The sequence below is a fragment of the Notechis scutatus genome, chromosome 3 (genome assembly GCF_049901735.1).
Source record: "Notechis scutatus isolate UNSWTSFEM ecotype Mainland chromosome 3, rNotScu1.2, whole genome shotgun sequence".
Lineage (NCBI taxonomy): Eukaryota > Metazoa > Chordata > Lepidosauria > Squamata > Elapidae > Notechis > Notechis scutatus.
Genome location: NC_142011.1, coordinates 185,453,083 through 185,477,565, shown reverse-complemented (window position 1 = coordinate 185,477,565; position 24,483 = coordinate 185,453,083). Strand labels below are relative to the sequence as shown.

Sequence of the window (24,483 nt, the reverse complement as noted above, 5' to 3'; positions counted from 1 at the left end):
CCAAGAAAAATGAAGGGACTTGTCCAGGTAGTCATTAGAAGTCAAGACTGACTCAAAAGCTAAAAGATATTAATAGCAATCTGTTCATTAACAGAAAAGTGATTTCAACATGAATACAAAATACCAACTGATACTACTTTCTCAGTATTTCCCTTATATAAACGACTATGCATGTTTTTCCCACTTAAAAATGTGATGTCAGTTTTATTAAAATAGCAAAGCAAAACAAGATTTTATTTTTGTACTAAGTATTATGAATTAGAGATACATTACACTTTGAAAGCAAAAAAATGCTTCTAAGTGCCTGGGGTGAGAAGGTAACTTCAACAACTTCTTAAAGCAGCAACATTTCCCTTCAACATTACACTTCTGTATTTTATAGCTGCCACACAACACTAAGATGCACACAATCCTAGTGGAAATTTATTTTTCTGGTGCCCAATTTCCCTACTATGCAATTAATGCTGAGGCCATGAAATTTACAGCTGGATCTAGATACCATTAAACAAGTGATACCGTTAAACAAGTAAATAAATTGAGTACAATTTTTGAAAAACTAATATTTTATTTCTTATTCTTTAGGATAGATATTTATCACATGAACCTACAATTCTTTCAGTTTTTCAATTCCACTAAAGTCAGTAATTCTATTAAATGAGAATAGATTCCTTTTTGTGTAAAAGGGCAATATAGGTGCTTTTTATATAACACATTTTTCCAAGCTATGTAATCTAAATAAACTACTACATAAATTATCTTAGTTGACAGTCAAATACAGCCATATAAGATAGTCCCCTAAAACAAGCTTGTAAAAAGCAACTATAATGGAAGTTTGTAGATGACAAGAAACATCCCGAGGCACAGAAATATTTGTAAATTGGATGATAATCTGTTCTCCTTTGCATTCTGGGCTTCCCTGTATCGAACAAAAGTAAAGCTACTTTGGGCAAGGTTGGCTAATAAATATTTTTATGTGAAAAAAATATAGAACATGCAAAATTATATACCAGATTCAGAATACAATAAATGGCTTACATTTTCTATCAAAAAAATAAATATCCATATTTTATTTCTTCTTCTGATAGGACAGCAGTTTTCTGCAGGCTTGAGTGCTGGGAAACAGCAGGATTAAGCTCCCTTGCTTGCAACTGCAGAGACTTTTAAAAGACACTAAATTCACAAACCTCATTTTCTAATCACAAAATTGCTGATTAACCACTTTTAAGCTATTAGAGAACTTTTTTCATAAATTGTTCATTAACTACTTCTAAGCTATTAGAGATCTTCAGAAGAACATGTTTAAAAGCACCAGGTGAATCTGCTTTCAGTCCTAATAAAGACATTTTTAATCATACACTTAAGAATTTGAAATAAATAGTAAAAGCTAAATAACATTTTGATTTTTAGAAAGCTATAAAAGGACCAAGGGTACAGAGAAAATTGGAATATTTAAAATTTTACAATAAGGTTTTGGAATTAACTATAAAATAAATAACAGCTTCTTGTGGGAAATATTCTATTTTGCCTTTTTCAAGATAAAATAAAGATAAGCAATTTCATTATTTCAAAAATTGGACACTAGAAGGGACTAAACTGTTTGGGTAAACAGAAAAGCCTGCAAATTATTTGCAAAGAATTATAACAGTGAAAATACTAAAGGAAATTTTTGAAAGAATACAATCAGAAAATAGTAGCCACAATATCAACAATGTTTATAATGATGTCTGGATAAATACTGTTCTTCCAAACAGGAAATCAAATGATAAATTTTCCATAAAAGATATATAGAACCCTGGTAGCCATTAACATGTACAATGGCAATTTGGTATATTCAGTGAAATTTACATATACATAATGTTTGCAAGATTACAGCACTCAAAAGAATCCTGCACATTGTCCAAAATGCCTATGCAGAAAAGTTTAACTAGGGTCAAGCATAGTCATTCCACCACATCATGACTCTTGACCTTAGTAGTAGACACACTGCTGCTATGCATTATAGCCAGAACATTTCTCTGTTCAAGTTATTAACCTTGCAACATTCAATGATTTTTTTATTCCAAGAATGTCCATATTACTAATTCTTCCTAGGCAAGTAAAATGGGTAAAATTGAAAGGGTTTTGGAAATAGCAGATGTGCTAACATTTCATATCCATCCCATCCTTGTATTCTTTTTTTTTTTCAACCTTTCATACAATTTAGGGAAGTTAAAATTTCATCCACCAGTGAGTCAGAATACTGAGCATTAACAAGAGACTTTGTCTCAAATTACAGATATCAGAAGGGACAGTTAATCCTCAGGTAAATAGCTTGCTTGACATAGGAATTTTACTTTAGCCCCAAACAAACCCAATTCTGTTTAAGATTTAAATATATCCCCTTGGGGTTAATTGGATGGATTAATTAGTTCAGGTTTGAAGTTTGTTGACATTATGACAATGTCTTGCCAGAACAGGAGCATAAAATGTATCACAATTCATTGTTAGAAGTTTGTAGCCTTTTCTTTGTAGGGAAAATGGCTCTAGATCAGTGGTCGCCAACCAGTGGACTGGGGACCATTGGTGGTCCGCGAGAAAATTTTGGTGGTCCGCCGAGAAATGTCACCCCCAAAGCAATTAATCCAGGCTGCGCAGGAACACAAGGCTTGTGTCACTTGCATTGTGGACACCATGAGGTAGCGAGGGGAGGGGGCAAAGGGCGGAGGGGGGAACTTGTCCCACGCACCCCACACGCCTCACCTAGCCACCAGGCTGCTCCTTTCTGCTGCTTCTTTCTTCTGCTTTTGGCTGCACGCAAAGAAAGCAGCAAAAGTCTTTCTTTCACTCCCCCAAACTGTGCCACAAATGAGTCTTTGGGACCCTGCAAGGCATCCTGCTCCAAGAGGCTGTGCCGGTGCAACAGATCTCACAAAGACTCATTTCTGGTGGAGTTTGGGGGAGAGAAAGAAAGGCTTCTCCTGCTTCTGCTGTTTTCCTTACATGAAGCCAAAAGTCTCTCTCTCCCCCCACCCCGAGAATAGAGCTGGAGACGGTATCCTGAGATCCCAAATAAAGATCGATTGATAGGAAAACAGGGTGGGGAATGCAGACATTTTTTGGGATTTTCCCAGGGTCTCTGGTCAGTAGGATTTAAAATTATGAGTTTGGTTGTCCCTGAGGTCCAAAAGGTTGGAGACCCCTGCTCTAGATTGCAGTTGGATTTGCTTTACAGGACACCAAGACAAGAAAACTCTTGGCAATTTAATCATAAAGCAATGATGCTAATGTTTGGTATTGTTTCCTTTTTTTCTTTCAATCTGATGCATTGTACAATCTCAATAACAAAAATAATTACTAATTTTTCATTGAAAAAGGTGACAAGTTAAGAGTATGAGGTTAAGAGTGTGAGAAACTTTTTTGGGGGGGAGGAGGGAGAACGGCTGAGCCAGTTTGCTTTAAAAATCAACTGCCAATATTTGCCACACTGTTCTTTGAAACTCTTCCAGTTGTCATCATACATCTTGGCTCAAGACTACAGTGCTCATTTCTTGCACAGATTTGTAAGAAAATTCCTGGGCTGCCATTTTCTTCTTACAGGCATTTTAAATCACATTGAGGGGTTTTCAATTGATTAATTATATTATTTACATCTGACTTTCCTTAAACTTTTCTGTAGTCCTAGGTGTACAAGTACAAAGGCTAAAATAGCTAATTTTCACTGGGGAGCGACTAGAACCAAAAAAGGCAATCAGGTCTAAAGCTTACTGGGTTCAGCTATAATTGAGTTATCAAGTTAACTAATGTACTCATGGCACACCAATGGGTAAGAACAGCACTGAACTCATTAGTCCCTGAAGTGAAACCTCAAACAATACTGCATGTAGTTTAAAATGGTGCTCAGAATAAGTGTCAGTTTTGGACATATCACGTGGAGCTCACATTTCAACCCAGAAAATTGGAAGGAAATTATTAAAGCTCAACAATCTGCCTTACGACTCAGTTCAGAAATGTCTGTGATGGGGAGGTTGGGTGAGAGAGAAAGAAAAGGGTGGAGGAAGAACAGATTTCAGAGGCATTAAAATAGCAATTGCATGTCTTTCCAATCTTTCTTTTAACTGGCTAAAGAGCTACGTAACAAATCCAAAACCCTTTTTATATGCACACCTGGGAAGAATTCTGAATTCTTTTACTTTCCTCAACATTACCCTGATGTGGTTTTGACCAGATGTTTAAATGTTACAACATGTACTTTTCTTCTTTTCTTCCAAGGAAAAAGGAAAATAAGAGGAATAGTTGACTTCACTCCACAAGAGACCTATTTAATAGTTTGGTGGTTATGTAAGTAAAGGTAGCTTGGCTAAGTCAGTGTTGACGACATATAGAACGACATGATCCTAATGAGTTGGAAAATATTGGCTCTCCTGAGATTTAACCAGATGCTACTGCACTGAGAAAGCTACTGTATTATTGAATTTCATTTTTGTGAGGTAAAATTTATTATTCAACCATTACAGTATTCCACATGAAATCTTCCATAAAATAGTTTTGCAGTTACTTTCTGGAAAATAGGTTTTATTTTCACTTTAATACATCATTTACATGAGGGGTCCAAATGCCTATTGGATCATTTTAAGCAGATAAATTAGAGGCCTGCAAGCAATTTTGTCTAAAACCCCCACACAGAGATTAATAGAATTGGACTGTCAACAAAATTACAAATTACTTAAATGCAGCAGGGAAAAAACACTCTCAAGGTTCAGTTTCTACAGAAAATAAAACTTTATGCAATGGCATTAATATTTTCCTGGCATACGCATTCAGAATCCAAACTTCAAACTTACTACAAAGAATTATAATAGGAAAACTCTCAAAGAGGAGATAAACACAGCCTTCCATCTGTTTGGAAACAGATGGCACCTAAATTGAATAAACTAAATGAACATTAGTAATGTAATTCTTCAATTACAAACAGGGATGATATTGTCTCGTACTTACTTAAATTCTTGAACTGCATACTTTAGAAAAAAAGGAGGGTGAGATCTTTAAACATATGCATTGAACAAGTATAAAAACAAGCTGCAGTTGGCCAATATGTAAAGCAAGTTTTAAACTGATTAGTTAAGATTTATTTTCCAGAAGCCAAATGTCTATTTTGTAAATTATGCCACAAGCACATTTATTAATGCCAGTCAAAATACAATGGCTTAACTGGAGGATTAAGTTAATGTGTTTAAATAATATATTATTTATTTAGGTAAATGAGTGCATTCAGGTTTTTTCCAAATACATTCAATACATTTTATTGTACAGTTCTACATGTACAAACTTACTTAAAATAGATCATATCAGAATTTTTTTTTAAAAAAATGGTATCTGAACTTTAAACATATGAATGAATGAATGAATGAATGAATGAATGAATGAATGAATGAGTGAGTGAATGAATGAATGAACAAATTTGTTATTACCTGATATTTGGAAGACTTCATTCATTAAACTTTCATTCACTGATGATGAACTAGAATTTCCAGTATAAGCCCAACTCTGCCAAATAGTTTGCATTAGAAAGTTCTGAGCTCTGGTAGCCTGAATTGTCAAATTTGGAAGTTCAAATATAAATTCGTTTACTGCAGTATTAGATCGCTTAGACCTAGGAAATAAAAAAGGATGGGAGAAATTAGAATTGCATAGTATTATTATTGGAACATATATTTATACATACATACATGTGTGTATACATATACATACATACATATACACAGGTAGACATATAATCTCCATGCAATGCATGACAAATTAAATTTCTAAATTGCAAGACAACTTAGAGATTTGAACAGTGATGGAGAACATTTGACATATATTGAATGTGAAATGCCATGATGTTTTGGGTGACAGGCCAGCATTCACCAATACCCAACGCATGCCCCAGTCACATGTGATTTTCCAAAGCATGCCCCAGTCACGTGTGATTTTTGGAAGCTATAGAAACCACGCAGGAATGTGTGGCCTCCAAACCCTCCGGAAGTTGTGTAGCCTCCAGATCTTATGAAAATTGCATGAGAACACAGTGTACTTTCATACAGTTTTTGAAGGCTGCAGAATTGTTTGAAGCAATCCATTGCTTTCATGGACTATGCCATAACATTATTGGGGCAGAGAGGACAAAATTTTGTTATTTTGTTCCCTTAGCTTGACGCAGGGTAGCAAAATGTTTTGAAAATCTGCTAAACTAAGTTTAAGCACTATTTTTAAATGAGAGTAGAGTTCAGTCCTTAAGCAAAGGACCATGCAAGTCTACAGCCTATGAAACACAAGCATGTATGCTAGAAATAACCCATTCCATTAAAATCAACACCCTTTAGTGATTAAAAGAACATAGCAGTGAACAGCTGGCTCCACAGGGTTATACAATGTCCCAAAATGTAAGGCTGGAATCTGCCAAGAATTTCCTAAAATTATTTTTTATTACTCATATCCTAGTAAAATAAGTTCATTTTTTCCCAACATAAGACCAGTAGACTTGCTACTATAGTATAAACTTATGATTAAAAAATAGCTGGAGGGGGGCAGGTAGGGGGGCTGTTAAAAGAATTTAAAGGCTAGATATCATCAAATTGGCTGTCATGCACTTCAACATGTTCAGTTAATCTTAAAAAGAAAAAAAAATACTTGCCATATATTCATAGCATTGTCAGTTATTGCAACTACTTAATTTAAGCAAATAATTAAAAGAGACAAGAATCAAATAATCTGAATCGACCAGAATATGGTCACTTCCCAAAAGTTTTGGAACTTTTGCTCGTTATGACATTTAAACTAGCACTAATTCATCTCCACAGGAATGCATATGAAACTATGTGTGAGCACATGCACACAAATGTAAACTGTATACTTTATGCTATTACATGGAAATACAGTACTGCTTCAACCTCAGTAACAAATATAAATCATGAACTGTAAAACACAAAATATCTATTGCAAAAAATAATAATAATCCGAATGAAAAATAAATACTTTAGAAATAAATCTAATGAACAAACTTGCTCACTGATAAGGGGGTGAGTGGGAGATCACCCAAAGCAGAGTTCCTGAAGATGGTCTTGTAGTATACAAGGAAAGGCATTCCTTCAAATACATCATAACAAGTCCTGAAGGACATTGTAGGTCAATTCCAGCATTCGTATCTGTGAAATAGTTCTGACTGTTCCTCTATTTTCCACTTTGATTTGAAACAAATTAGAGCTTACTACAGACCTATCTTAACTTTGTTTAAAAATAATCTATGTTGTACAAGTATGGTTTGTTCTAGTTCCACTCATTTTGTTCTTAAAACATATATATTTCCTCAGAAGGATATATATGTATAAATTCAAACTAAAAGTATTTCATCAGGAAAAGAATAGCCATCATTCTCTTTCTCTATATCCAACAGCGAACTACGTTCTCCCAACAAGAAAGCCAGATTTAAAATATGCTTCACAGTCAGAGCTATCTCACAGATCACACATGAGTTCTATATCTATTTTTGCCATCTGATGGGTTAAGCAGGCTAATGCTTAACGGATATCTCTGATGCAACACCAGAAATTTGGTGTCATTTGCATACAACTGCATTGAACTCAAAGCCACCAGGCAAAATAAAAGATGTTGGAGTTTGACTTTCCATAAATTCATGATTAAAATAGTAGAGTAAACCAAGAACACTTCTAATGTCGTTCCTAAGCATTACAATTTAAAATTAATACTTAAATGCTAGTTATGATACTTTAATTAGATAAGATATAAAGCCAAATTACATATAAACAAATTACATATTTGGTTAAAAATGTTTCTTTTTTTTATAAACTTTATTGAACTTTTATTACATTAAAAACATAAAAAATATATCACTCAACAACAGCAATTTGTAGTGCTTATCATATAACAATTCGTGCTCTATTTATTTGTCTATTTATTGATTTATGAGTAATTACATTCTTATTTTATCTATTACTTATATTTTATAACTATCTATCTTTAATCTATCTCCGTTCTATCCAGCTATACCATTGTTCCCACACCTTATTGAAGTTTCTTTTTCTTTTAACTCAGCGTTAATTTGTCCGTTTCAGCACAGTTCATAACTTTTTGTATAACCAGTTTCCCTGAGGGTATATCTGGTATATATTCCAGCATTGGGCAAAGGTGATTCTAGCAGCAGTCAATATATGTAATAATAAGTATTTTGTGCTCTTTACATATTTTTTTAAAGGTCCCCAATAGGAAGAGTTCCGGTTCTAGGTATAGTTGTTCCTTAGTGATTTCCTGTAACCAATTTTTGATTTTAAGCCAATATTTTCAAGCCTCTGGGCAAGACCACCACATACGGTAGTATGTTCCCTCTTTTTTTTTGCATTTCCAACAAATGGGACTCATTTTGGGATACATTTTCGCTAATCTCGAAGGGGATAAGTGCCACCTATAGAACATTTTATATGCATTTTCTTTGTATGCTGCTGATTTTGTTAGTTTGTGATTTCTATTCCATATGGTCTCCCAGTCTGATAATTTTATGTTGTGTCCAATATTTTGACCCCATGCAATCATGCATCATTTCACTACTTCTTCCTCTAATTCTACTTCCAGAAAGTATTTGTAAATTTTATAATAGTTTTTTATCTGGGCCTAATAAAATTTTATTTAATTGTTGTGGTTTTAGATGTATTCCATGATCCTTTGTGTCTTTTTTTATATCAGCTTTGTATTTGGAGATAAGCCCACCAGTCCACTCGTAACCCTTGTTCTTGGAGCTCTTGTATTGTTTTTAAATTTTCGTGAATATCCAATAAGTCTTTATACTTTTAACATTTTGCTCAAGTCTAAATTATTTGGGTGGGTCATCGCTTCCATTGTGGATAGCCAGATTGGGATTTTTATATAATGTTTCTTTTTAACTTTGATCCTGTTGTTCATTAACAAATCTCTAATCAGGTGTCTATGGAAATATTTTTGTTTGGTGGGTCCTGTATCCCAGAGAAAGGCATGCCATCCTCTCTGCAGGTCATGACCTTCTATAGCTAATATTCTTTTATTCTTTAAATTGATCCAATCTTTTAGCCAAACTAATATTGCTGCACTATAATATAGTTCCCAGTTTGGCAATCCAAAGCCTCCTCTGATGTTTATGTCTTGTAGTAGTTTCATTTTTATTCTGGGTTTTTTATCCTGCCAAATAAATTTTGCTGTCATTTTATTAAGGTTATTGAAAAAGGTCTTTTCTAATTTAACTGGAATGGTTTGGAATAAATAAAGAAATTTTGGTAATAGAGACATTTTTATGGCTGCTATTCTTCCTAGCAGTGACAATTGCATTTTGGTCCATAATTCTAAATCTTTTTTTGTTTGTTGTATTAGCTTATTATAGTTATTCTCCTTTATCGCCTTACAGTATGCTGTCAGCCATATTCCCAAATATTTATTTTTTCTTGTTGTTTGAAGTCCAAGCACTCTTTCTAATTCTGTTGCTTATAGATCTGTTAAATTTTTTGCTAAAAGTTTTGTTTTCTATTAATTTTCAATCCTGCCACAGCTCCATATATTTCTATTTCCTCAATTAATACTTGTCCTTTTTATTTTTTTAAAAAATAAAGTTTTTTATTTTTAAACACAAACATACACATACAAAAATATAAAAACATGAAATCCTCTTCCATTTTATATGCATACGGTGTGTCAGTTGGTTACCTACCTTTTGTGCTATACTTTTGTTGTCATTTACTCACAATTTATATCAGTCTTCACATTGTCAAACTGACATATATTTATATATTTATCAGTTATTAATCATCCATGACTAAACTATTTATTCCATCATTTTATACGAGATGTTCCAAGTTTTATCTTAAAATTTATGTTATACTTTCAACCAGTGGCTAAATATGTCAATATTATATTTTATATCAATCTATTAGATTTCTATCACAAAATTATCTAGTCTATTATATTACCATGCCTTTTTATCCAACCATTGATAAAACAAATCCCATATCATATAAAATTGCTTATCTTCTTGTTCTCTAATTTCAAATGTCAGTTTACTCATTTCAGCACAGTCCATGATTTTTTTGATAACTTCCTCCTGCATAGGTATTTTATCATTTTTCCAGTTCTTTGCAAATACAATTCTAGCTGCTGTTAAAACATTTACAATCAAATATTTCAGTTCTTTATTGTATATGTCCAGTATGACTCCCAATAAAAAGATATCTGGTTTAAAGTCTATACGTTAGTTTTATCATTTTTTCCAACCATGTGTGGATTTTAGTCCAATATTTCTTTGCGTATGAACATGTCTACCACATATGGTAATATGAACCAGGTATCTGATGACATTTCCAGAATTTATCCGATTTATTCTTAAACATTCTTCTCGTCGGGAGTAGGTGCCACCTGTAAAACATCTTATACAAATTTTCTTTATATGCAGTTGACATTGTCATTTTATAATTTTGAGACCACAATTTTTGCCATTTGTCCAAATCAATCCCATATCCAAAATTTCCCCCCAAGCAATCATCGTTTCTTTAACTTGCTCCTCCTCCAATTTTAATTCTAATAGATGTCCATAAAGTTTTTAAATTACCTTTTCATCAGTACGCATCAAAATGTTATCTAAGTCAGTCAACTTATCACAAATACCTTCTGCCTTGGAGTCTTTATCAAACCTAGACTGTATTTGCAAATAAGAAAACCAATTCATTTTTACACCATGTTCTTGCAACATTTGCATAGATTTAAGTTCACCCTTTTCATTCAATAACTCCCATATCTAACTGTTTATTCCTTTTTATATATTATTGGATAAGAAAAAGCTTCAATAGTTGATATCCATGTTGGAATTTTTAAGTAATATTGTCTTTTAATCTTCTCCCAGTTCAAAAACAATGCCTCACGAATATGTCTTCTAAAATACCCCTGTGTTTTAGTTCCCTTATACCAGAGAAAGGCATGCCATACCAGCAGCAAGTCATGGCCTTCTAAAGTCAATAATCTACTGTTCCTTATTTTTATCCATTCCTTTACCCACATCAAACTTGTCACCTGGTAATACAGCTCCCAATTGGGCAAGGCAAACCCTCTTCTTATTCTTGCATCTTGTAACAGCTTTAATTTTATTCTTGCTTTTTTACCCTGCCAAATATATTTCAACACAATTTTATTTAAATCTTCAAAAAACTCTTTCCCTAATTGAATAGGAATTGTCTGGAAAATATAAAAACTCTAGGCAGTATATTCATCTTAATTGTGGATATTCTCCCAATCAATGATAGTTACATTTTTCTGCATTTTTTTGCATTTCATCAAGTCTGTCACAATCTGCTGTTTGAGTTTAACATAGTTATCTTCCTTCAGGGTACTGCATCTTGGTGTAATATAAATCCCTAAGTATTTAGCCTTGTTCGTGACCTGTATTTTTAAAGTTTCTTCCAACTCTTTTGTCTTGTTAACATAATCTTTGTTAATATCTTTGTTTTGTCTTTATTTATTCTCAGACCTGCTTTTTCCATATTCTTCTATTTTTTCTATTAATTTAGGTGTTGTTTCCATTGGGTCTTCTAATATAAATACCAGGTCATCTGCAAAAGCTTGCAATTTATACTCCTCCTTTTTAATTTTCATTCTTTTTATTTCTTTTTCTTCTCTGATATTCCTGTTCAACACTTCCAATGTTAACACAAACAGCAGAGGCGACAATGGACAGCCTTGACTTGTCCCTTTTCTTATATCTATGGATTCTGTTAATTCTCCATTCACTATCACCTTTGCAGTTTGTTCATGATATATTGTTTCAATGGCTTGGATAAATTTCTTACCAAAGCCCATTTGTATCAGTTGCAGTAAAATAAATTGCCAACTCACATTATCAAAGGCTTTTTGAGCATCTAGAAACATCAAGGCCATTTGCTTCTCAGGGTGTGCTACATAATATTCCAGAGTATCCAAAATGATTCTCACATTGTCTTTGATTTGTCTCTTTGGCAGAAATCCATTTTGATCAGTATGAATAAAATTATTTAAGTATCTTTTTAGTCTTTCTGCCAAAATTGAAGCAAAGATTTTATAGTCTGAGCTCAATAAAGATATAGGTCTATAATTTTTAACTTGCTGCAGGTCTGTACCTTCCTTTGGTGTAAGTGTAATGTATGCTTCTGACCATGTTTTTGGTATTCTTTTCTTTAACATAACTTCATTCATAACTTCTAAAAGATGAAAATTCAATATTTCCTGAAAAATTTTATAGAATTCCGCTGGTAACCCATCTGGACCTGGTGCTTTCCCAGCATTCTGGTTTTTTTAAGGCTTCTGTTAGTTCCATCATTGTTATACTTCCTTCTAACATTGTTTCAATATTTTTGGGTATCTGAGGTAAATACTTGTCCTTTTTTATTGGGTCTTCAATAATAAAAGCCATATCATCTGCAAATGCTTGCAGTTTATATTCTTCATTTCTAGTTTTCAATCTTTTCATTTTAGAATTTTGCCTAACTCGTTCTAGTAGTACTTCTAATGACAATATAAAGAGCAGAGGAGACAGAGGACAACCTTGTTGGACTCCTTTCTCTATATTTAAAGTTTGAGTGTTTTCTCCATTTATTATAATATTTGCTTTTTGTACCGAGTAAATTGCTGCTACAATATTCTCAAATTTGGTACTGAAATTCATATCATAAATTTGCTGAATCATGAATTGCCAATTAAGATTGTCAAATGCCTTTTGAGCGTCCAAGAAAACAAGGGCTACCTGTTTCTCCGGATGGGCTTCATAATATTCCAGACTATCCATTATTATTCTTAAATTATTCCTAATTTGTCTATTTGGGAGAAACCCACTCTGATCTGAGTGTATATAATCATTCAGAATTGGCCATAATAGTGAATATTTTGTAATCTACATTCAGCAAGGAAATTGGTCTATAGTTTTGTATTATTCTGGCATCTGAGTCCCCCTTCAGGATTAGCGAAATTAATGATTCTCTCCGTGTCTGGCCTCTTAGCAGATGTTAATATCTTGTTATATAAATCCACCATTATTAGTCCTATTTGTTCTGTTGCTCTATAAAATTCTGCTGGGAAACCATCAGGGCCTGGGGTTTTGTTGCTTTTCTAGGCTCTAATTGCTTGCTCTAATTCTGTCATAGTTATTCCATCGTCAAAGATTCTTTCATCTCATCATTAATTTCTCGGTTTCTTTTTTCTCTTAGATATTCCCTTATCTGATTTTCAGCTCTCTTCATTCTCTCTTTCTTATACAGATTCTCAAAATATTTATGTGCAATCTCTTTTTTCTTCTCTATTGTATGTTGATAATTTCCACTTTCATCTTGTAATTAGTAAATGATTGTTTTCTCTTTCTCTTTTTTAAGTTTATAAGACAGCCATCTGCCAGGTTTGTTTGCTTGTTCAAAGTATATTTGCTTGGTTGCCTTCAAGTTTCTAACCAATTCTTCCTGTTCAACTAAATTAAGTTTCTGTTTATAGAGAATCAATTGTTCTTGTAATTGAGCATTTTGTGGGGCATTCTGTAATTTAGTTTCTAGTTTCTTGTTTGGTATAAATTGTTTGGTTGGGCATGTTTTTCTTTTTCTTTTTTTTTGCAGCATGGGATATTATAATTCCCTGTGTAATAGCTTTCATAGTATCCCATGAGTTTTGAATAGTTGTATATTGGTTATTATTTTCTTTAGAAAAAGTTTAGTTCTTCCTTGAATTTTATAAATTCTTCATCCTTTAATAATTGAGAATCTAGAGTCCATCTTCTCCTTGGTTTTTTTCTACCATTCCAATTAATTCTGAGAGGGCTGTGGTCTGCCCGAGTTCAGTATAATTTCTACTTCTGCCACTACTTCTGCTAAATCTCCACTCATCCATGCCATGTCAATACGTGACCATGACTGGTGAGGGTTTGAATAGAAGGTAAATTGTCTCTTATCTGGATTTAGTTTTCTCCATATATCAATTAAATTGAATTATTTGATCATTTCTACACATATTTTAGGTAGTTCTCTTTTTTTCCCCTTCCTTTCTTATTCCCCCCATTGTAGTCTTTTTGATAATCTGCTACAGCATTATAATCCCCTGTAACACCAGTATTTTTCCTTTCCAATTCAATAATTTTAGCATATAGAGTTTTATAAAATTCTTTTTGATTGTCACTAGGGGCATAAATTACCACTAATAGGATTTTTTTAAAAGTTTATCTGTATTTCTATTACCAGAACTCTTCCTTTGGGATCTGCAAATATTAAATTTACCTTTATCTCTTCTTTAATGTAAATTGCTATTCCATTCTTTTTTTCATTATCTGCAGAAGCCGTAAACAACGTCCCTAATTTGGGGCAATCTATATATTTTCATCTGTTTTTAAAATGTATGTTTCCTGTAAACAAACAATACCTGCGTTTTGTTCTATTAACTTAGCCAGAATCCTTTGTCTTTTGTCTTTGAGTTTAAACCATTTATGTTGATGGATAAGAGTTTCACTTCTTTTTCCATGGCCCTAATTATATCTGGTTCTTTGTCTCCTGATTACTCTTATTTCCCTTTGTGTTTTGTTCGTTGATTGAAATCTTCTCTTTCCTGTTGTTGCTGTTTAGTTTTTTTTACTTCTTGTTTTTCATCATTATTTTTTGGTTCGTCTTGTTCTTCTTGAGAGTTTAGGTCTAGATCTTCTTTACTACTTTGATCCTCCGAGCCCGCTAGCTGCTCATACAGTTCTTGCGCCTTTTCTAGAGTATCTATTTTGATCTTCCTTTCTTCCCAAGAGATTAAAATTCTTTCAGGGATCAGCCAACGAAATAGAATGTCTCACTTATTTAACTGTGTAGCCAAAAATTTATAATCCCTTCTCTGCTCCCTTACTCTTCTAAGGATTTGTTTTGAGGATCTGGATCTCCTTTCCTTTGTATACTATAGCTTCTTCTCTAGATATCTTATATATTATGTCCCTAACTTTCCTCCTTGTAAATCGAATATGGACCTCTTTTGGAAGTTTGTTTATCCTTGCATAACTCATGCTGACCCTGTATACATCGTCCATTTCCTTTAGCATTTCCTCCTTATCTCTATTTAGAACTTCGGCTAAAATTTCTGCCATCACTAGCTCTAGGTCCTCATCTTTAGTTTCCACTATAATTTGAAATCTAAGGTACAATGCAACTTTGCCCATTTCAATATAGATCAGGGAGTCCTCCATTTCTTTACTCGCTGTTTTTATTTGTTGGTCCACCGTTTCTAACTTTTTCTCTGTTTGTTCTGTTCTTTTCTCTACTTCCTTTATTGTGTGTTCATTTCTTTCCAATGCTTTGTTGAATTGACTCTACCTTTTCATCAAGTTTAGACATATCTGATCCCATTTCTATTGTTAACTTCCCCATTTCCTCCTTCAGTTCATTAATATCAGCTCTTGTTTCTGAATTGTTTTTTACCATTATTTCTTGAAGTTTGGTCATCGATTCTTGTAGTGTATGTAACGAGGTTTAAATGTTAACATTCAAAGCGGTGTTTTGTTTCTCAGCCATTAGCATTTCTTCTATTGTTTTTTGTATCCTCGGTGAAGCTGTTGTTGTTGAGGGTGTTGGAATTGATATGGTCTTCTTCCCTGTCTTGCTCGTTGTAGTATTTATAGTGGTCATTTCTTCTAATATCTCTCTCTGATTTTTAAGAATGTTGTAAACATTATCCCAATATGGCATTAAACAATTTGAAATTATTTTTCTTAAGAGTTAACTGTTAATGAAATATGGTACTTGTTAAGAGTTTTTATAATATGTTCTTATATAAAGTCTCACTAATCACAGTTCTATTGTATATTTGCAAGGTAAATATCTAGGTAAGAAATCAATATATCTAACTGTATAGGTATCAATACAAAACTCTTTTTAGATATGTAAATGTATATGCATCAATATAAGTATAATTTACAGTTTAAATTGTGAATATAAGTGTTATGATAAACATCAGATAATCTAAATTCTATTTTGATATAAATACAAAATATGAAGAGAAGAATTTAATTAAACTTTTTAAATATAAATATATAACTGTAAGTATAAATTACAGAATTTTCAATCATTAAGTAAATGTGCAGAATTAATTATTTATCTTAATTAGCCATATATAAAATGAATGAAGTAATAGTAGCTCCCAATTAATTACACTAAATTCTGCTTGAATATTATAGTTTAAATCTGTATCTAAAGTATATATATTATAATATATCTGGATTTAAATACCAATTGATTTTATACTTAATAATTAATAATTTCCATAAAGCGTTCCGGTTATTGTATCCAGTAAAGGAAAGAAAAAGAAAAGAAAAAAAAATAGTCAGCAGATGTTCAAATGGCAGATTTGCCATTTCACAAATTTAAAAATTCAAAAAGAATAAAAGTTATCAATTTATCCAATTCTTATTAGTGTTTCAGTCACTCAAAATTTTCCCCCAATTCCATCTTCTGTGTTGTACTATCGAATTGCTGAGTAACGCTGTTCACTATGGACGCTCTCCACTTCCATTACTTCAGCTGCTTCTCAATGTCTATCAGTCCTTAGCAAAATGCAATGCTCACAGCCTAGTAACTTGTGTTGAACTCTCACTTTACAGTTTTTCAAAGATTAGGATTTTCAAAAGTTTCCAAAGTTTAAAAATTAGTATTTAGAAGGTATCCCGGATCGCTATCTTGATCTATTCTGTTCGTTAAATGTCCTGCCACTCCCGGCTGTCTATCGTTCCCAGTCACTCTCCGCTCGTTCTCACCTCCACTTTTCTCGCCGCTTTCTTGGGTTACAATAGATCACTCTTCACCGATACAGTACGAATTCTTTTTTTTTTAAATCCTCTATAACGCTAGTTCTTTGCACTGTCCTCTCCTTATTCCTCATCACGGGCTGTCATTTGATCTTGCTTCCCCTTTTTGCTGGCTTTTAGGACTTCGAAGCCGCCATCAAAAGTATGCCAGCCTTTCAGTTACTGGGCTCAACGGGGTCGCACTGATGAAAGCGTATCGCCAAACTGCTCCACGAGTTTCCCCACTCCAACATGCTTCCCTTCAGACTTCCCTTCAGACTCCTTTCAGGATTGCTCCAGCATCAGAAAAGAGGGATGAAGAATGGAGCTAGCTCTTTGATTCCTCCAGTTGTTCCAACGTCACCACCGGAAGTCCCAGTTAAAATGGTTTCAAATATCAATAACTTTAGAATTTTACAAAACAATTTAATCCAGATTTCAATATATTTACCCAGAATACTCTTCTCTACTCATGTGGTGTCACAACCAACCAAGTAACATACCCAATAATAATGTTTTTGGCTACTAATTTCAAATATGTTGTTTAATAGTAACAAATATTTTAAAAGGTATTATTTCATCCAGGCAATGAAATATTTTTGTCACATTTTTCAAATACAATTTAGAAGGACAAATATTACAGTAATAATATTTACTGATACATAATGTTTGAAAATATTTTTAAATAAAAACAAAGAAAGCTACATTGCAGATTTATCCAAAAAAATAAAACTGAGATTTTCAATCGTTATTCAAAACATACTACAAGGGAATTCTATAATAGTTCATAAAATATCTTTGTTTTTAAAAATAGTGGTCTGTTGGATATGTAGAATATGTGTATCATCCAATATGTATCCCTTAAGCAATACTGATATGTAAAATCTCAAAACTCAGATAAAGCAGATGGTATAATTTAAAAAAACAAAGTGCACATTCAAGTTCAAGCACATTACCAGGTTTTTCTTCAGAACTAAGTTCTCAGTCTGCAGGCTGATTTGGATAAATCAGCTCAAATGCCATTTGATGTACTTCATCTGGAGTTCTATTCATTGCAGACTACATTTAGCAATCTGGTTATAAAATTCATTTATTCCTACTCCATTACTACAGCTAGTCCTCAACAAACTTGTAAGTCATGGTCATCAGTCAATTCACCCATGTGACTGGAAGTAATTTTCCAGCCTTTTTTGCAGAGCTCATTAAGTAAACGCGGATGCTGCATTCATTAAGTGAATGCTGCATTTGTTAAGGAAACCCATTCATTTAAATGGATGATTTTTGCCACTAACTGGGGGGAAAAAGCCAGAAACAAACAAAATACATAATGAATCATGGTCACATGAGCATGGAATGCCAGAACAGGTTATCAAAGCTGAGCCGTCCAACATGCAGTCATGTAACAACAAGAATGGCAACGTGATGCAAACATTTATGATGGCCCGGGAAGCTTTAGGGATCATAAAGCACCTGTTTCATGGCCATCATAAAATGACAGGTTGTTAAGCAAGGATTATTTGTATCCTCTAATTTTTTGCCTTAGTTTAAATTAATGTTGTTGTTAAAATGAAATAAAAATGTTGAAAATTTAATCCAGCCGAATCATAGCTGGACGTTGAAAAATACAGATTGATGTAAGGAATTTATTTAATAAATTTCCATGATCAAAAAATTATAGATCGTGTTTGACAGATTACATTTATACATATATACACTTTATGAAATGCTTACCAGTATTTAGGTAACTTCAGCATTTTGCCATATACAGCTGTGCTGAATGGAGGAATTATTGAAGTTGGTAAACTATAAGATCCATTAATATCCAATGATGTCAATCCCACCTGAAAACCAAATATCTTTAAAAAGAAATAATATAGTCAGTAACAAAATATAAATATTTGGGGCTTTTTTCATTTCAATGCCATGAGATTCTTGCTTTTCTGCATATTTTAGAAAGTCTAAGCAGAAATATCATGCAAGACACTAAATGAACAATGCTAAGACAGCATGATTTACTATATCTTTGAACCAACGGCCCATAATATGATAAACAGTTATAAGTTCCTGTTGCATTTCTAAGAAGATACCAGTGGGATGTCCTACATTATTTACTGAACAGAAAAAAAGAATAAAATATACCTTAAGATAGCAGTGCATATAGCAATAGTGAAGTAAATTATCAGATGGTTGATTAAGGCTACTGACATATTGCACAAGTTGATCAGCATACATTGGCACTGAATGTTCCAGGATCATTTTATCTACCAATATTCGGATACAAGGCAGAGGCCGTAGCAACTGAAGATTCGTTGTAGTTAAGAAGCTGCTTGAACTCTTCAGGATATAGAATGCAAAATACACGGATAAAGTTATATTTAAAACTTGGAAGTTTTAAACTATATAATTCCAAATATAGTTTATATATAACCCAAGATCATCTACTTTATTATAAATTTAGCATGTGTACAAATACACAAAAACTATGTTAAGACTACATAAAAATAATATCTACCCCAAAGCACGGATATTCATTATAAATAGTTCATAAATTTATAGCACCTTTTGACCCATGATGACAGGCAATAAATGGGCAAGCAAGTTGAATTCGGCCATGGGAATAGTGACAGTGCATTTCAAAATGGTAAAAGTTGTGATCCGAGTTGGAATATATTCCTCTAAGGCAGCAGCTTCTTCTGTGCTTGGCAAAACTTTGGCTCCTTCTATAAAATCTATAATAATAAAGAGTTGGTTAAATTTAATATAATTACCAACATAAATGTCTATAGTACCATCAACATTTTATTTTATCAATTGGTTTTAATTTAGATATAACACATCAGATCATGATTTAGGCTTGCTTTGGACTCTTGAATCCTTGTAGAATAGCAAATGGAAGTTGTAGCCTGAAGGTGGTTTGGGTGGTGCTCCAGTTAACCACAGGCAAGTAACACACATTACGTGTGTTACAACTGGTAGAGAACACAGCAAGCAGAATGCAGATAAGGTTACCTAGCTAGTATAGAATGAACAACCCTTGCTTTGAATCTTGGCACTAGTTATCAGTATGCTTCCTGGCTCAACTCAACTACCTTACCTTTAAAGCTGTTAATGGCACAGCACTGAGCTATATTCAGGGAAGACATTGCCAAAATATTGCCAGAATGTGTCTGTTGGATTACAGCATCTAGGGAATTTATTTGAGGCTAACCACCACTACTAACCACCATAAGATCCAGGAAAGCAGTTACAATGATGCCAATTTAACAAACTATCAGCCTATAGCTCTCCATCACAAGAAACCAAGAATCAGGATAGAGTTCAAAAATACTGAGAGTTATGCAGTCTGTACAAGAATCTGATCTACTAACAGTCAAGGCAAATTGGTGACAGATAAACTGTCAATGGACTTCGGGGGAGTGGGGAGGGCTAGGCTTAGGTCTCTTTGGGGGGCATAGGGGTTCTATCCAAAAGACTGATGATGCATGTGACTCTGCTCTCAGGCTCAGACAGGTCACCTCAGTAGCTTTGTTTTGACGATCATATTTATTATTTTAATTGCTTTTTATTGTATGCTGAACGACTATATCAGTATTTATGTATCTGTATTGTTAAATAAATCAATAAATAATGCATGCCATGAACAAAAAATGTCTCAATATATCTGCTTGAAAGACTTATTATAGCTCAAATGTACCCTCCTTATAATTTCAGCAATACTGTAAGTATATTTTTCCCTTGTTTTTCTTCTCTCCTTACTAAATCTATTTTTTCATTCTTTGTAAAGTGACATGCTTTTATTTAAATAATAATTTTGAAGACATGCCTGACTGGACATGTTTCCTATTATGCAGGATCTTTTTTTAAAAATACCATTTTAAAGTATACTTTAAAGTAATATATAGTATATGACAATATATCAAAATACTTCTCATTTTCAGTTCTCAAAAGGCTCAGCAAATCAATTCTTTAAGCAGATAATAAGATGGACTAACTGTGGGAAAACAATAGGCAACACTCAGCTGAAATCTCACAGAAGTTTCTCCCTCACATGCATGTTTATCCTTAATATTTTTTCAATGAAAACTCAGCTACCTTGTTTTTAAAAATTCAAAATTCACAAAACATACCTAATTTAGACTTGCTATAAGGTTCATATTCATGTTCCAGAGCACAAACAATCATTTTTATAATTCTATGCACTGCACTGCTATCAAGTCGAAGACTGAGACTTCCTATAATAAGACTCTTTGTAGACATCTCCTGAACACCACTGAAGTCTTCAATCTTCACAGAAGTCACATCTGGCTGATTTCCAGGCTCTAGAATATATGTTGGTCAGTTTCAGAGAGTTAATTTATAATAAGAAAATGTCAGGGAAGGTATTTTATTATAGAGCAAATATCATAGGATAGCATTTGCACCAGAGTATAGACACATGACATATAACATACCAAAGCACTTCTTTTCTCTTTAAAGATCCAGTTATGCAACGATAAGAAGCTGCTGTCCTGAATCTTGAACTTTGGAAAATTTATATAAGTCAATGTATATAAACAATAAATTTATATAAGTCAATTTATATAAACAATAATGGCATGATAAGGTAATTAAACATTTCCCTATATTGTTTTACAAAATACTGTAGCTGTATACTCTAGCTTGTTTCAAACTTTATTAGAAAACAAGACAAGAACAGTATATAAATCAAATTTACAGGTCATTTAAGCTCCCTTCTCCCACTGTTAGCCCAAGGAAACTGGCCAGTCCAAAATTAAATTCAGATAAGGGAGTAGTATTTTAGACAGATTTAATTAAGTTTATCACAAATAATATCTTTTCCTTATGCCAACATATCTTTGGTAACAGTTATGAGGAAGGGGTGGGCAAATATCTTCTAAGGAAGATATTTGATTCTAGGAAGCAATTCATTTCCACCCTCCCCTTTAAAAAAAGGGCCAAAGCATACAGCCAAAATCCACAAGAAATGCATGTACTTCATCCACAGTGAAACTACACTTTTCACAGATCCAATTCAACCGTATTAGCTTTATTTCAAGTCCACTACAGCTATGATTTCTGTTCTTTTCTCTGAAAATACCAGGAGTGACCCAAATTAAATCTAAAGTGTGAAAAGGAACTATGTTGTTGACAGAGATGTAAAAAACTAATTACTGTTTAATGTATACAGAAATATAGTATTTAAAACTGGTTTATTTCAACCAATCAGAGATTTTCAAGTTCACATAATGCACTTAATGAAAGACAAAAGATAATAAAGCAAAAGCTTCTAACTTTATTAAAGTACAGCAGGGAAGGATCAGTGAGAGGAATACTTATATCCAACACAGCCTCTAACCAAAAGGCAATGAGGCATGAAGCCACAACTAGCATTAAAACTCAACATTGTAGCAGAAAATATTACTGTTGTATTCCACACAGTGTGAACAATGCAAACAATGTCTAATTATATGCCATTGATAATTACTGTTGTAATTTAGTTTTTTATATATATTACAAATGTTTATGAATCAAATATTTAGATAATGCTTGTAACTATTAATATTAAAATTGTTTCTATGTGGAGAATGGATAGTTATTGTGCTATTAATGATATTAAAATTAATGTGTTGATTATACAGTCAGGGAGATGTTTAGACTGAATTTCACATTTTTATCTACTTATTGAGTTCTTGTGAAAGACCTGGGATAGGTAGATATTGTTTGGTTGTGTTAACAGTATTGTTGTAGGATGTAAGATGTTCCTAGTAAAGCTGTTTTTTATAACTGATTGATGGTGATTTCATCAATGCCAGTGGGAAATAAGGAGTGGGCTTATTTATTCAACACAATCTTAGGTAAGTAATCTGGGTGTAAGACCCATTGAACAAATTTGTTATTCCATTCTTCCAATGGGCTCAAAACTACAAAAAAAATATTTGATTCAACTGGAAAGTGCATCAGAAAGTACTTCCTAATACACAGGTTTCTGAAACAAACTGCCTCATTGGTTGATGGAATCTTTTTTTTAAGAAGCTTTTACCCATGCTGAATTACATCTTTTAAGTAAGTTATAGTGATTGGTTTTTCACTTCCCCTTTGCCTCTGGAAGCTATTTTCATAACTCAACATTCCTCAAAGTGAAGAACTGAACCCAGGTTTCCTCAGTTATAAGATATCACTATATTTTGATGCATATTATTCTGAAATCAAAAAACAAGAGGTGGATGATGGACAAACAGGCATTAAAGAAATCAGGCCAGATTTAAGTTTGGCTTTTAAAAGGTAAGCCTAAGGACAGGCGGTCAAGGACTGTCAGGTGCCTCTGAATAAGCTTTTGTTTCTGTTATTCAAAGAGAAAAGCAAACAAAGAAATTAAGTACCTTTGCCACTGGTGCTCTCCATTGTGTACAGATAATCCATGTAGAAAGCCCCAAACCTTTGCATTCCTGTTATCTCTGTGTACATCTCCTACCAACAAAGCAAAGTACATACAACTAATGTTCTCTTAAGAAAGAATCTTGAGATTATAACCCAGCAGTATCAGAGCCATATAGAAGTACTAAAGATATATGCTTGTTTGGGTTTGTGCATGAATACATGGTAAAGCTTATCAATACAAAGGACAGAGGTTAGTCAAAGAATTCATCCTTCAAACAGCTAATGCAACTTCCATACCAGGCTACACAAAAGGGCATCTATAAGCCTTCTGGATCTTTTGTTCAGTTTTACCAACAGAAGCTAGTTAATTAGTACCTTAAATTGAGTGAATTATCTCAATCTGACCTCTTACTTCCTAGTAAACCAGGTGACTAAAATCTAACGTTTGCAATTTACAAAACATTTAGGAAATGTAATCTGAATCAATTAGGTTTATTTGAACTCTGTAGGAATTGTTTGTTCATTGTCTATAGGAAGCAATGAACCTTAAATAACATTCTAATCATATCATTAGACTTGAAGATGATATTAGCTGAGGAGAAGCTATGTACCACTAATAAAGGAATACTTTAAGCTTTAACAAAGTAAGTGTATCAGTTACATCAGACTGAGAATTGATAGAAAGTTCACCATATAAACTGAGACTTCTCACAAAGAAAGGAAGGAAGCCTTCTAAGAATTATACATCTACTGTTACTTTTTAAGATGTTATAAATGGTTTGAAGTGAGTAGTAAACAATAAGTAATCAATAAACACAAAATGGATTGAGAAAAGCTCCAAAAATTTCTATACCACATGAAGGAGAAAAAAAATGGAAAATGCAATTCAACGTATGTTTCTAATTCCACATTTTATTGAAAATAACTGAAACATGGAGGATTAATAATGAAATTACACGTATAATACAGTGGTACCTTAGTATCAACTGCTTCAAAATTCATCGAATTTGATACTCGATGCTTTTTGATGCAAAAATCTTGTCCCCATACTTATCTTTTCCCCGGAACTTGACATGCAAGGTAAAACTTGCTGGCATCAGCTGCCTCATAACCTGCTGCTCCTAAAAGGGTCACATGGTAGGTATTCGTTCTTTTTGGTACTCATTAAGCCTCCCAGAAAGAATCCCAGACAAGTATTGAGGTACCACTGTATTGCAATTAACGTCTTGAGGTGCTGCTTCAAAATTGTTACCAAGTTTCTTCCACCTCTCTATCCCAACTTTAGTTGTCATGCATTGTAC

At 33.2% G+C, this 24,483-nt stretch overlaps 1 protein-coding gene across 5 annotated transcripts in view; it reads right to left on the bottom strand.

Annotated features, from left to right (window-relative positions):
• VPS13B (vacuolar protein sorting 13 homolog B) overlaps window positions 1-24,483 on the bottom strand; it is a 319,343-nt gene that overhangs the window by 256,030 nt on the left and 38,830 nt on the right. For all 5 annotated transcript variants that reach the window (XM_026690439.2, XM_026690425.2, XM_087962041.1 and 2 more), the window contains exons 12-17: window positions 23,185-23,272; window positions 20,932-21,123; window positions 19,364-19,533; window positions 18,944-19,138; window positions 18,536-18,660; window positions 5,448-5,629 (exon numbers count right to left, since the gene is read on the bottom strand). In XM_026690439.2, the coding sequence (XP_026546224.2) occupies window positions 5,448-5,629; window positions 18,536-18,660; window positions 18,944-19,138; window positions 19,364-19,533; window positions 20,932-21,123; window positions 23,185-23,272 (952 nt within the window). The remainder of the gene's footprint in view (window positions 1-5,447; window positions 5,630-18,535; window positions 18,661-18,943; window positions 19,139-19,363; window positions 19,534-20,931; window positions 21,124-23,184; window positions 23,273-24,483) is intronic.